The 13,900-nt window shown below is 41.5% G+C and overlaps 1 protein-coding gene across 1 annotated transcript in view; it reads left to right on the top strand.

Annotated features, from left to right (window-relative positions):
• The window catches only part of LOC142488296 (uncharacterized), a 40,812-nt gene extending 28,129 nt beyond the window's left edge, over window positions 1–12,683 (top strand). Inside the window, exons 4-6 of the mRNA XM_075588668.1 lie at window positions 2,951–4,402; window positions 4,695–4,955; window positions 11,223–12,683. Coding sequence (XP_075444783.1) covers window positions 2,951–4,402; window positions 4,695–4,955; window positions 11,223–12,679 — 3,170 coding nt within the window. The 3' untranslated portion in view covers window positions 12,680–12,683. The remainder of the gene's footprint in view (window positions 1–2,950; window positions 4,403–4,694; window positions 4,956–11,222) is intronic.
• The last annotated feature ends 1,217 nt before the right edge of the window (window positions 12,684–13,900 follow it).

Here is a 13,900-nt window from a genome sequence, read left to right as displayed (position 1 = left end):
CAATGATGGATACAAAAAAAGGAACAACAGGACAGTCACTCTTATACTCCCAGAAAGTGAATATATATATCATTTACGTGAATCACTATCCGTATTTGAAGTGTGTGTGTATATATATACATGTAAATATATATATACATACAAATGAGCATACAGTAATATTTCCATTTGCTATTTGCCTTGCTATGGAGGGTTTTTGTCACTTTTTTACTCACATAACTTCACATATACATACATATATAATATATATATATATGCAGTGGAAGTGTATTGTGTGTATTTACCTACACACTCACTTCACATTTCAGTAACATACATATACATCTAAATAATATTCACATATACACGTTTGCTATAAATGGAATTATTACAATTTTACATTATATACACGTGCAATGAATGGAATAAACACTGTAATAAGTTTGAAATCGCCTATCCGAGCTGCTATGCATGCAGGCTGATCCCTTTTCTCCAGCTTCATTGAATGTACTATGAGGAAGATCATGTGACCAGATGCTAGTGCACGTTTAGAGAGAGGGAGGGCAGTGCTGACAAAGGGGTGTGCCAGGGCTTGTGACAGGACATGAAGGGGCAGTGCCTTAGCAAATGCTTGTTAAAATAGAATACAAGAAAACTGGTCTTTCAAAGTTGTTTTTTTAAAAACAGAAAATGCTAAAAGTATTATTTCTTACTACAGAACTGATTTATTAAAAAAAACACACATGCAGGATATAGACTGAACTGCAGCTTTAAAACCCTTTATTGAGGGTAATGACCCCTGATAAATGTGTGTGCTATAAATATACACAGAAACTCTAAAGATGTAAAATAGCACATACTTGTAGTGAGTCACATACTAATGTTACAGAGTCCGGTCCCAGAGTCTGGAGCATCTAAGTATTGCCTTAAACAAAACCTTAATAATTAGTGCGGACAGATAGACCCTGTGGGATTTTCAAATAGGGATATCCTGCAGTGTTATGAATTTAATTGATTGATCTGACACTGCAGAACTCTATCAATGCAGTTAATCTCCCCCCCCTCCCCACCGTTATTGAAGTGTATATAGTGATATGCAGATATTTTGTGCATGAGGGGTAATAACAATAATATATTACATTTGGCAAAATTTTCGGCCCCATGAGATATCTGGTGAAAGTGTACTGCCATATAGCAGTATAGGACAATCAATCTGACCATACAGGGCTCGATGAGCCAAATGGCTTTATACATTTGTGGTGAACAGGTCCAAGAATAGATGCTGCAACTAGATACTAGATCTTGTCTTATCCTGAAGACTCACACAGGGTGGGTGGGGGGGAGAGGGAGGCATTTTTGCACAGGGGTGTCACACATAAGGTCCACATGCTACACATCCAGCCCGCTGAATGCTTTTGTCTGGGTCCCACAAGGGTGCATCTTTGCTGGGAGATCCAGCACGAGGAAAGGCCTTGGCTGCAGCAGTAATGATTGCGAAGCTTTCCGGGCCAATAGTAGTGCCTGGCTGGCGTCCGTGTGGGTTCCTGCTGCTGCCACTGCATATCTCCTCATCCACTCTCCTCCTGTCTCTCCTCTTCACTGGCGGCCCTGCGCTCTTCACCAAGGCATTTAAGTTAAATGCTTGGGGTCCGCATGAGGCCTCTGCACAACCTCAACTTACCGGGGTTCTATAGTCTTCTGGACGCGTCGCCATGGTAACATGCATCAAATGATGCTGCAGGGTCATGTGACATGACAACACAGGACCCGTGGCGTCATTTGAAGTCGGGTCACAGAGCCGGGGGTGGGGGGGATGCGAGCACTGGGGCTGTCTTACAGTGGGAGTGCAGCTCCAAAACTGCGCACCCCTGCAAAGAGCATACACTCTCAATGGAATAATTGGAGACTTACAATATGAGCAAGTGCCATACATATATGACATTTTAAGGGAGCAAGAAAGGGGAGTCTGAGGGGGAGGGTGGCACAGTAAGGAAGATAGGTTTTAGATGTGAGAGTACTGTAGAGACAAATGGGGCATATAGGAGACTGTTTACCAGAGCTTGAAAGGGTATGGCAGGAGATTAGAGCTGAGATGTAAGAGGGTATAGAAGAATGTAGAATGCCTTAAAGGAGAATGTTATTAGTAATGCAGCGTTTAATGGGAAGCCACTAAAAGAGCCTAAGGAGAAGTGGGGCAGAGACAGACCAAAAAGAAAGGGAGATTATTCAAACCACAGTATTTTTTGTATTTTTATAAATATAATAAATTGAGTATGGAGTTTGGATGAGGGAAGGCCAGAGAGGAGAAAGTTGCAATAGTGGAGATATGAGGGTATGCATGAGCATTTCAGAAAAGGGCAGATTGTGGAAACATAGCGGAGGGAATAATGGCAATATTTAGCAACAGCCTGAATGTGAGAAGGGAAGAGTCATATATTACACCAAGGCCGCGTGCTTGGCAAATTGGAATAATAGTAGTTTTGGACTGTGACACAATATGGAGCAATTGGGGCTGGTTTAGGTGCCTATGTAGTCTTCTCCAACCTATCTTTTCATTATAGTTTTGTCTGGTTGGGTTGACATCAATAACTCACTAGTATGATAAACCAGGAGTTCCTTAACTTTACTTGTCATGGACAATTTCAATGTGAGTAATTATTTGGAAGATGTACTGTACACTTAGATAATCAATACAGTAATAAATATATCATTTGTATCTAAATTAATTCAGTGAGAGAGCTGCCAGAAAGAAATGTCATGTCTCCAGGACCACAACCGGTCATTGGGGGAGCCATTGGATGTCCAGTGCCACAATTTTAAGGCCATGAGTATAGAGTGAAGAGAACATTTTGTTAATTTAGTAGCGATAAAGTAAATTATGCAGAGTATTTTGGAATGATAATTTGTTTTCAGTCATTTATTTACAGATTTAAAATATTTGAGTTCTGTCTTTTTTGTTTTTTTCTGTTAGAGAACTGCCTGAATGAGGAGCAAAACTGGAGCTCTAATATGTCCAGAAGCGGGTTAACTCCTAGCAGCACAGAAGTGCCAACAAAACATGATTTCTGCCACATGTTGGATAAGTGCAAAGAACCAGTGCCCCATGATGGTGAATTTACCGGCCTTGTACAGCACATAGTACAAACTGGGTCTAAGTATGGGTCAAGCAGAAGATATGAGAGAGATGAACAGCTTTTTGTCTGTTGTAAGTGTGGTAAAAGCTTCTCACTAGATAAGGACTTTCTCACACATGTTTGTGCCCACACTGGAGAGAAACCCTTTACCTGTACAGACTGTGGAAAAAGCTTTTCATTGAAGGAGAATCTCCTTTCACACCAGAGTATTCACACAGTGGACAAACCTTGTAATTGTACAGAGTGTGGGAAACAGTTCACTACTAAGAGGTACCTTCTCGATCACCAGAGGATTCATACAGGGGTGAAACCATTCACATGCAGAGAGTGCGGAAAAAGCTTTTCACGGAAAAGCCACTTCCTCACACATGAGTGGATTCACACAGGGGAGAAACCGTTCACATGTACAGTGTGTGGGAAACAATTCAGTACTAAGAGGTACCTTCTCAATCACCAGAGGATTCACACAGGGGAGAAACCTTTCACATGTGCGGAGTGTGGGAAACAATTTGGTAGTAAGGCATACCTCATTAAACACAAGTATATTCATACAAGGGAGAAAGCTTTCATATGTGCAGAGTGTGGAAAAGGTTTTTCACAGAAGAGCAACCTCCTCACACATGAGAGGATTCATACAGGGGAGAAACTGTTCACATGTACAGAGTGTGGAAAAAGCTTTTCACGGAAGAACTACCTCCTCATACATGTGAGGATTCATACAGGAGTGAAACCGTTCACATGTACAGAGTGTGGGAAACAATTCAGTATTAAGAGAAATCTAGTTGATCACCAGAACATTCATACAGGGGTGAAACTGTTCACATGTACAGAGTGTGGAAAAAGCTTTTCATGGAAGAACAACCTCCTCACACATGAGAGGATTCATACAGGAGTGAAACCGTTCACATGTACAGAGTGTGGGAAACAATTCAGTATTAAGAAAAGTCTAGTTTATCACCAGAACATTCACACAGGGAAGAAACCGTTCACATGTACAGTGTGTGGAAAAAGCTTTCCACAGAAGAGCAGCCTTCTCACACATGAGAGGATTCACACAGGGGAGAAACCATTTACATGTACAGAGTGTGGGAAACAATTCAGTATGAAGAACTATCTCATTTATCACCAAAAGATTCATACAGGGGAGAAACCTTTCACATGTACAGAGTGTGGAAAAAACTTTTCATGGAAGAGCCACTTACTCGCACATGAGAGGATTCACACAGGAAAAAGCGTTCACGTGTACAGAGTGTGGAAAAAGCTTTTGATGGAAGAGCCACCTCCTCACACATGAGAGGATTTATACAGGGAAGAAACCTTTCACATGTACAGTGTGGGGGAAAAACTTTTCACTGAAGGGGAATCTCCTTGCACACCAGAGTATTCATACCGTGGACAAACCTTTTAATTGTACAGTGTGGAAAACAATTTGGTAGTAAGAGATACCTCATTAAACATGAGTATATTCATACGGGGAGAAAGCTTTCATATGTGTAGAGTGTGGAAGAAGCTTTTCATATATAAGAGCCACCTCCTCGCACATGAGAGGATTCACACGGGAGAAACCGTTCACATGTACAGTGTGTGGGAAACAGTTCAGTACTAAAAGGTACCTTCTCTATCACCAGAGGATTCACACAGGGGAGAAACCTTTCACATGTGAGGAGTGTGGGAAACAGTTTGGTAGTAAGGCATGCCTCATTAAACATGAGTATATTCATAAAGGGGAGAAAGCTTTCATATGTGCAGAGTGCGGAAAAGTTTTTCACAGAAGAGCAACCTCCTTACACATGAGAGGATCCACACGGGAGAATCTGTTCAAATGTACAGAGTGTGGAAAAGGCTTTTCATAGAAGAGCAACCTCACACATGAGAGGATTCATACAGGAGTGAAACCGTCCAACCTTTTTTGAACAAATCTATTGTACCTGCCATCACAGTCTCCATGGGTAATGAATTCCACATTTTAACTGCCCTTACTGTAAAGAACCCTTTCCTTTGTTGCTGGTGAAATTTCCTTTCCTCCAACCTTAAGGGATGGCCCTAGTCCTTTGTACTGCCCGTGGGATGAATAGTTCTTTTGAAAGCTCCTTGTATTGTCCCTGAATATATTTGTATATAGTTATCATATCCCCTCTTAGACGCCTCTTTTCTAATGTAAATAAATCCAATATAGCTAGCCTCTCCTCATAAGTTAGAATGTCCATCCCCTTTATTAATTTGGTGGCTCTTCTCTGCACTCTCTCTAGTTCCATAATGTCTTTTCTTAGGATTGGTGCCCAAAATTGTACTCCATATTCAAGGTGTGGTCTTACTAATGCTTTGTAAAGGGGCATAATTATGTCTACTTCCCTTCCATCCATTGCCCGTTTGATGCAAGATAAGATCTTGTTTGCCTTTGCAGCTACTGCATGACATTGGGCACTATTGCTAAGCCTGCTGTCTACAAGCACTCCTAAATCCTTCTCCATCAAGGATTCCCCCAATATATCTCCATTTAATTTGTAAGTCGACTTTTTATTCTTGCATCCCAAATGCATAACCTTACATTTATCTGTATTAAACCTCATTTGCCATTTACCTGCCCACGTTTCCAGTCTCTCCAAGTCCTTCTGAAGAGAAATTTCATCCTGCTCTGATTCTATTACCTTACACAATTTAGTATCATCAGCAAAGATGGAGACTTTGCTCTCGATCCCAACCTCAAGGTCATTAATAAACAAGTTAAAAAGCAGGGGTCCCAGTACCGATCCTTGAGGTACTCCACTCACGACTTTAGCCCAACCTGAAAAAGTTCCATTTATGACAACCCTCAGTTGTCTGTCCTTTAACCAGTTTTCAATCCAGGTGCATATATTATTACTGAGTCCAATTTTCTTTATTTTGTACACCAACCTCTTGTGTGAAACCGTATCAAAAGCCTTTGCAAAATCTAAGTAGACCACATCAACTGCATTACCCTGGTCTAAATTCCTACTTACCTCCTCAAAGAAACAAATAAGGTTAGTTTGGCAAGATCTATCCTTCATAAATCCATGCTGACTATTACTAATAATTTTGTTTTCCATTAGGTATTCCTGAATATTATCCCGTATTAAACCTTCAAGTAGTTTCCCTACTATTGAAGTCAGGCTTACAGGTCTGTAATTCCCTGGGTTTGATCTAGCTCCCTTTTTAAATATAGGCACCACATCTGCTTTACGCCAATCTTGTGGTACTGAGCCTGTGGAAATGGAGTCCTTGAATATTAAATATAATGGTTTTGCTATTACTGAGCTTAACTCCTTGAGAACCCTTGGATGTACAGTATGCCATCGGGGCCAGGTGCCTTATTTACTTTAATTTTATCAAGTCGCTTATGAACATCTTCCTCAGTTAACCAATTGGTCATTAATATGGAGGTTTTATGAGTGTATACTGGTGATGGTATATATACTGTATCACTGGAGCCGCTCCAATGCTCACGGACAGAAGTATATAAGTGTAACGTGGCCTCAATACACTTCACATCGTGTGTCCGTGTAATCGCAGGCACTGTTTGCAACGTAAAACTCAGGCAAGTATTGCGCAATGCTGTGCATCGTGTGTGGCCCGTGTTATAATGTACTAAAATACAGCCGGGTCCAGATATAGCTGGGCGGTACACCGTTCGTTTTAACTCGCGACTTAGTGAAGTCACGTGGATGTTGCCGCTTAGGGGATTCTATCGTGAAGCTAGAGACCAGCGTGATGTAACGTATATACGCCTCATTGTAATGACGTCATGTAATGAACTTGTGTTTCTCTGCGTGTAAAGTCCCTGAGACACAATGTCGGCTACTAGTTGCCAATAGATAGGGCCAGCTGTGTTGCCAGCTAGTATCCGGTGTGAGTGTATACTGGTGATGGTATATATACTGTATCACTGAAGCCGCTCCAATGCTCGCGGCCAGAGATATATAAGTGTAACGTGGTATAGATCTCAATACACTTCACATGGTGTGTCCGTGTAATCGCAGGCACAGTTTGCAACGTAAAACTCAGGCAAGTATTGCGCAATGCCGTACATCGTGTGTGGCCTGTGTTATAATGTACTAAAATGCAGCCGTGTCCAGATATAGCTGGGCGGTACACCGTCCGTTTAAACTCGTGACTTAGTGAAGTACCTTGGATGTTGCCGCTTAGGGGATTCTATCGTGAAGGTAGAGACCAGCGTGATGTAACGTATATACACCTCAAGTAGATGGTATGGTAATTGTGCGGGAGCAGGGGGTCCGCATTGAGTTCTGCCTCGGGGACCCAGAACCTCATGAGATACAGGCCCTGATATGTGGCGCCAGTATCCCCTGCAGAATTGAAAAGTCCCGGTCACGTGACGCGGAAGTGTAAAAAGTACAAGGGATACCGGCACCCCATAACGGGGCCTGTATCTCCTGAAGTAGGGGGTCCACGGACCTCCAAAAAATCATCTCCGGAGACCACCCTGCTCATTTACAGTATATTAAAAAAACATTTAAAAAAATATAATTATTTAGGTCATCTACACGCAAACGCAATTATGATCCTCTGAGGTTCCTGTATGTCCCCTGACTTTCATGGGGGTCTGTGGGAGAGTCCATGTAACGAGTGAATCCATTCACTATAAAATCGTAGTAAATTAGTGTGTGTGTCATATATAGATAGATAGATAGATAGATTTGTATGGACATGGTACTGTAGGGGTTAAGTGGTGACAAGATGAACTCAGGAAATTAGCCAAGCACATGACCCCAATTGTAATCACACTTTGGCGCCACGATTTCTGTGGGACACCCGATAAAAACAGAACATTTTCTGCAATGTGTGTCGGTGCAGTTGTCAGGAGAGATAGAGTGGAGTTGAGTTGTTGTTGGTAGTAGTAGTGGTGAGAAAAAAGGGAAAGGGAAACACAAAATGGATGTGCCCCCTATAAGAATTCACTTAAATGCACACCAACACAGTGTAAAAGTTAACTTTTAATAAATTTTCTTAAAACATATATTACCAAAGTAATTGTAAGGAATAGGGGGCCACTTGCATTCGGATTAAATTTATGTTTATTTTCCATCTGCGTCATTATTTCGAGGATTTCATAGTATTGCACATTGTCACGCAAGCACCACTTATTTGACTATTTGCACAATAAAATGTATTTTAATCACTCCTACTGTTTCACTACTAATCTACACAATGCAGAGCAGTCTGTTGTTTCTCGGCCCATCTACTTTTAGTGCATCTATCAATCATTGTTCTGCTGTCTTCTCTGAGCCACCCACAATACCCATCTCCTTTGTGCACTCGTTCCCTCAAAATGTGTCAATCAATAGAAGTCTTTTCTCTATGTTCTTTCTTGCTAATTACATTGAATTCTTCATGTGCACCTCTCCCATTTTCATTACCTTTTCCCAATAAAAGACTGAAGCAGAAGTACACCCCTCCCTTGTTTTACCCTATAGTTCCCTTCAAGATCAAATATCAAATAAAATAAAATATAATCTTTTGTCACACACATTAGAAGTAAAAGTTACATTTGTATCATTACCATTTTTTTAATATCTGCATGGATTCTCAAATAAAATTGGTATAATTGGCAAAGCGCTGCAAAAGCATCGGATTTGCCCCAAACAGGGGTTTAGACCAAATATTAAAATCTTCCTATTGACCCATATTTCTGTGTTTGTTGTATATCTTCTCCTGAGTTGCTAATTAAGAAGCACATAGTAGAAGATTGGGGGACATCTATTTACTTACTGATCCTATTGTCAGTATATTCTTTGTAAGGACATTACCATCAGAAAGTACATCTGCATCGCCCCAAAGGCGGACGCATGATGGCTGGGGCTCCCCAAGAGCTGCTCCCCTCTGCACAGGACCAGCGTACTAAGGGTTAACATTTGCTTGCACTTTGTGGAATGTCAACCCCACCCACTGGAATGTTAATGAGCCAAGAATACAAAGACCGGTGTATTCATAGCTGCATTCAATCTGAGCCCCTTTAGTGTACCTCTGTGTCGCCCCAAAGGCGGACAGCCCGTGGTGCAGCTGAAGGGCAGCCAAAGGGTGTGAGCCATTTGGTACCGTTTTCTGATGTTAAAGCTTCTCTATTTCAATCTGAAACACACCAGCCCTTTATCCCCTGTACCCAATTTTCCAACTCTCTGTCCATGAAATGACACTGAATTGACTGTATAACTCTGTTTATTTAATGTAACCATGTATTGTTATAACTCTGTGCCCAGGACATACTTGAAATCGAGAGATAACTCTCAATGTATTACTTCCAGGTTAAAACATTTTTATAAATAAATTAAAAAATCACATTTTGTATTCTCTAATTTTTAGAAGAATACACACATTTGTTTTTTCCTCCTTTATTTGCCCATTATTGTCGCCTTGTTTTTAATTCTGCTTCTTTACCGATTGGAATAAAAACCTCAAACAAAATCATCTGTTCATTTGCTGTCTGTAAAGAGCTCAAGGCTTCCTACATGGACATTTTTGCACAGGGGTGTCACACATAAGGTCCACAGGCTACACATCCAGCCCGCTGAATGCTTTTGTCTGGGTCCCACAAGGGTGCATCTTTGCTGGGAGATCCAGCACGAGGAAAGGCCTTGGCTGCAGCAGTAATGATTGCGAAGCTTTCCGGGCCAATAGTAGTGCCTGGCTGGCGTCCGTGTGGGTTCCTGCTGCTGCCACTGCATATCTCCTCATCCGCTCTCCTCTTGTCTCTCCTCTTCACTGGTGGCCCTGCGCTCTTCACCAAGGCATTTAAGTTAAATGCTTGGGGTCCGCATGAGGCCTCTGCACAACCTCAACTTACCGGGGTTCTATAGTCTTCTGGACGCGTCGCCATGGTAACGTGCATCAAATGATGCTGCAGGGTCATGTGACATGACAACACATGACCCGTGGCGTCATTTGAAGTCGGGTCACAGAGCCGGTGGTGGGGGGGATGCGAGCACTGGGGCTGTCGTACAGTGGGAGTGCAGCTCCAAAACTTTGCGCACCCCTGCAAAGAGCATACACTCTCAATGGAATAATTGGAGACTTACAATATGAGCAAGTGCCATACATATATGACATTTTAAGGGAGCAAGAAAGGGGAGTCTGAGGGGGAGGGTGGCAGAGTAAGGAAGATAGGTTTTAGATGTGAGAGTACTGTAGAGACAAATGGGGCATATAGGAGACTGTGTTTACCAGAGTTTGAAGGTGTATGGCAGGAGATTAGAGCTGAGATGTAAGAGGGTATAGAAGAATGTAGAGCCTTAAAGGAGAAAAGGAGAATGTTATTAGTAATGCAGAGTTTTAATGGGAAGCCACATAAAAGATCTCAGTAGAAGTACAGTAGAGACAGACCAAAAAGACAGGGAGATTATTCAAACCACAGTATCTAATTTTTTTTTAAATTAAGTTTGGATGAGGGAAGGCCATAGAGGAGAAAGTTGCAATAGTGGGGATATAAGAGTATGCATGAGCATTTCAGAAAAGGGCAGATTGTGGAAACATAGCGGAGGGAATAATGGCAATATTTAGCAACAGCCTGAATGTGAGAAGGGAAGAGTCATATATTACACCAAGGCCGCGTGCTTGGCAAATTGGAATAATAGTAGTTTTGGACTGTGACACAATATGGAGCAATTGGGGCTGGTTTAGGTGCCTATGTAGTCTTCTCCAACCTATCTTTTCATTATAGTTTTGTCTGGTTGGGTTGACATCAATAACTCACTAGTATGATAAACCAGGAGTTCCTTAACTTTACTTGTCATGGACAATTTCAATGTGAGTAATTATTTGGAAGATGTACTGTACTTGTACACTTAGATAATCAATACAGTAATAAATATATCATTTGTATCTAAATTAATTCAGTGAGAGAGCTGCCAGAAAGAAATGTCATGTCTCCAGGACCACAACCGGTCATTGGGGGAACCATTGGATGTCCAGTGCCACAATTTTAAGGCCATGAGTATAGAGTGAAGAGAACATTTTGTTAATTTAGTAGCGATAAAGTAAATTATGCAGAGTATTTTGGAATGGTAATTTGTTTTCAGTCATTTATTTACAGATTTAAAATATTTGAGTTCTGTCTTTTTTGTTTTTTTCTGTTAGAGAACTGCCTGAATGAGGAGCAAAACTGGAGCTCTAATATGTCCAGAAGCGGGTTAACTCCTAGCAGCACAGAAGTGCCAACAAAACATGATTTCTGCCACATGTTGGATAAGTGCAAAGAACCAGTGCCCCATGATGGTGAATTTACCGGCCTTGTACAGCACATAGTACAAACTGGGTCTAAGTATGGGTCAAGCAGAAGATATGAGAGAGATGAACAGCTTTTTGTCTGTTGTAAGTGTGGTAAAAGCTTCTCACTAGATAAGGACTTTCTCACACATGTTTGTGCCCACACTGGAGAGAAACCCTTTACCTGTACAGACTGTGGAAAAAGCTTTTCATTGAAGGAGAATCTCCTTTCACACCAGAGTATTCACACAGTGGACAAACCTTTTAATTGTACAGAGTGTGGGAAACAGTTCACTACTAAGAGGTACCTTCTCGATCACCAGAGGATTCATACAGGGGTGAAACCATTCACATGCAGAGAGTGCGGAAAAAGCTTTTCACGGAAAAGCCACTTCCTCACACATGAGTGGATTCACACAGGGGAGAAACCGTTCACATGTACAGTGTGTGGGAAACAATTCAGTACTAAGAGGTACCTTCTCAATCACCAGAGGATTCACACAGGGGAGAAACCTTTCACATGTGCGGAGTGTGGGAAACAATTTGGTAGTAAGGCATACCTCATTAAACACAAGTATATTCATACAAGGGAGAAAGCTTTCATATGTGCAGAGTGTGGAAAAGGTTTTTCACAGAAGAGCAACTTCCTCACACATGAGAGGATTCATACAGGGGAGAAACTGTTCACATGTACAGAGTGTGGAAAAAGCTTTTCACGGAAGAACTACCTCCTCATACATGTGAGGATTCATACAGGAGTGAAACCGTTCACATGTACAGAGTGTGGGAAACAATTCAGTATTAAGAGAAATCTAGTTGATCACCAGAACATTCATACAGGGGTGAAACTGTTCACATGTACAGAGTGTGGAAAAAGCTTTTCATGGAAGAACAACCTCCTCACACATGAGAGGATTCATACAGGAGTGAAACCGTTCACATGTACAGAGTGTGGGAAACAATTCAGTATTAAGAAAAGTCTAGTTTATCACCAGAACATTCACACAGGGAAGAAACCGTTCACATGTACAGTGTGTGGAAAAAGCTTTCCACAGAAGAGCAGCCTTCTCACACATGAGAGGATTCACACAGGGGAGAAACCATTTACATGTACAGAGTGTGGGAAACAATTCAGTATGAAGAACTATCTCATTTATCACCAAAAGATTCATACAGGGGAGAAACCTTTCACATGTACAGAGTGTGGAAAAAACTTTTCATGGAAGAGCCACTTACTCGCACATGAGAGGATTCACACAGGAAAAAGCGTTCACGTGTACAGAGTGTGGAAAAAGCTTTTGATGGAAGAGCCACCTCCTCACACATGAGAGGATTTATACAGGGAAGAAACCTTTCACATGTACAGTGTGGGGGAAAAACTTTTCACTGAAGGGGAATCTCCTTGCACACCAGAGTATTCATACCGTGGACAAACCTTTTAATTGTACAGTGTGGAAAACAATTTGGTAGTAAGAGATACCTCATTAAACATGAGTATATTCATACGGGGAGAAAGCTTTCATATGTGTAGAGTGTGGAAGAAGCTTTTCATATATAAGAGCCACCTCCTCGCACATGAGAGGATTCACACGGGAGAAACCGTTCACATGTACAGTGTGTGGGAAACAGTTCAGTACTAAAAGGTACCTTCTCTATCACCAGAGGATTCACACAGGGGAGAAACCTTTCACATGTGAGGAGTGTGGGAAACAGTTTGGTAGTAAGGCATGCCTCATTAAACATGAGTATATTCATAAAGGGGAGAAAGCTTTCATATGTGCAGAGTGCGGAAAAAGTTTTTCACAGAAGAGCAACCTCCTTACACATGAGAGGATCCACACGGGAGAATCTGTTCAAATGTACAGAGTGTGGAAAAGGCTTTTCATAGAAGAGCAACCTCACACATGAGAGGATTCATACAGGAGTGAAACCGTCCAACCTTTTTTGAACAAATCTATTGTACCTGCCATCACAGTCTCCATGGGTAATGAATTCCACATTTTAACTGCCCTTACTGTAAAGAACCCTTTCCTTTGTTGCTGGTGAAATTTCCTTTCCTCCAACCTTAAGGGATGGCCCTAGTCCTTTGTACTGCCCGTGGGATGAATAGTTCTTTTCAAAGCTCCTTGTATTGTCCCTGAATATATTTGTATATAGTTATCATATCCCCTCTTAGACGCCTCTTTTCTAATGTAAATAAATCCAATATAGCTAGCCTCTCCTCATAAGTTAGAATGTCCATCCCCTTTATTAATTTGGTGGCTCTTCTCTGCACTCTCTCTAGTTCCATAATGTCTTTTCTTAGGATTGGTGCCCAAAATTGTACTCCATATTCAAGGTGTGGTCTTACTAATGCTTTGTAAAGGGGCATAATTATGTCTACTTCCCTTCCATCCATTGCCCGTTTGATGCAAGATAAGATCTTGTTTGCCTTTGCAGCTACTGCATGACATTGGGCACTATTGCTAAGCCTGCTGTCTACAAGCACTCCTAAATCCTTCTCCATCAAGGATTCCCCCAATATATCTCCATTTAATTTGTAAGTCGCC

This window comes from Ascaphus truei, chromosome 2 (assembly GCF_040206685.1).
Source record: "Ascaphus truei isolate aAscTru1 chromosome 2, aAscTru1.hap1, whole genome shotgun sequence".
Classification (NCBI taxonomy): domain Eukaryota; kingdom Metazoa; phylum Chordata; class Amphibia; order Anura; family Ascaphidae; genus Ascaphus; species Ascaphus truei.
Note: the sequence above shows the minus strand (reverse complement) of the source record. Positions and strands in the feature narration are given on the sequence as shown.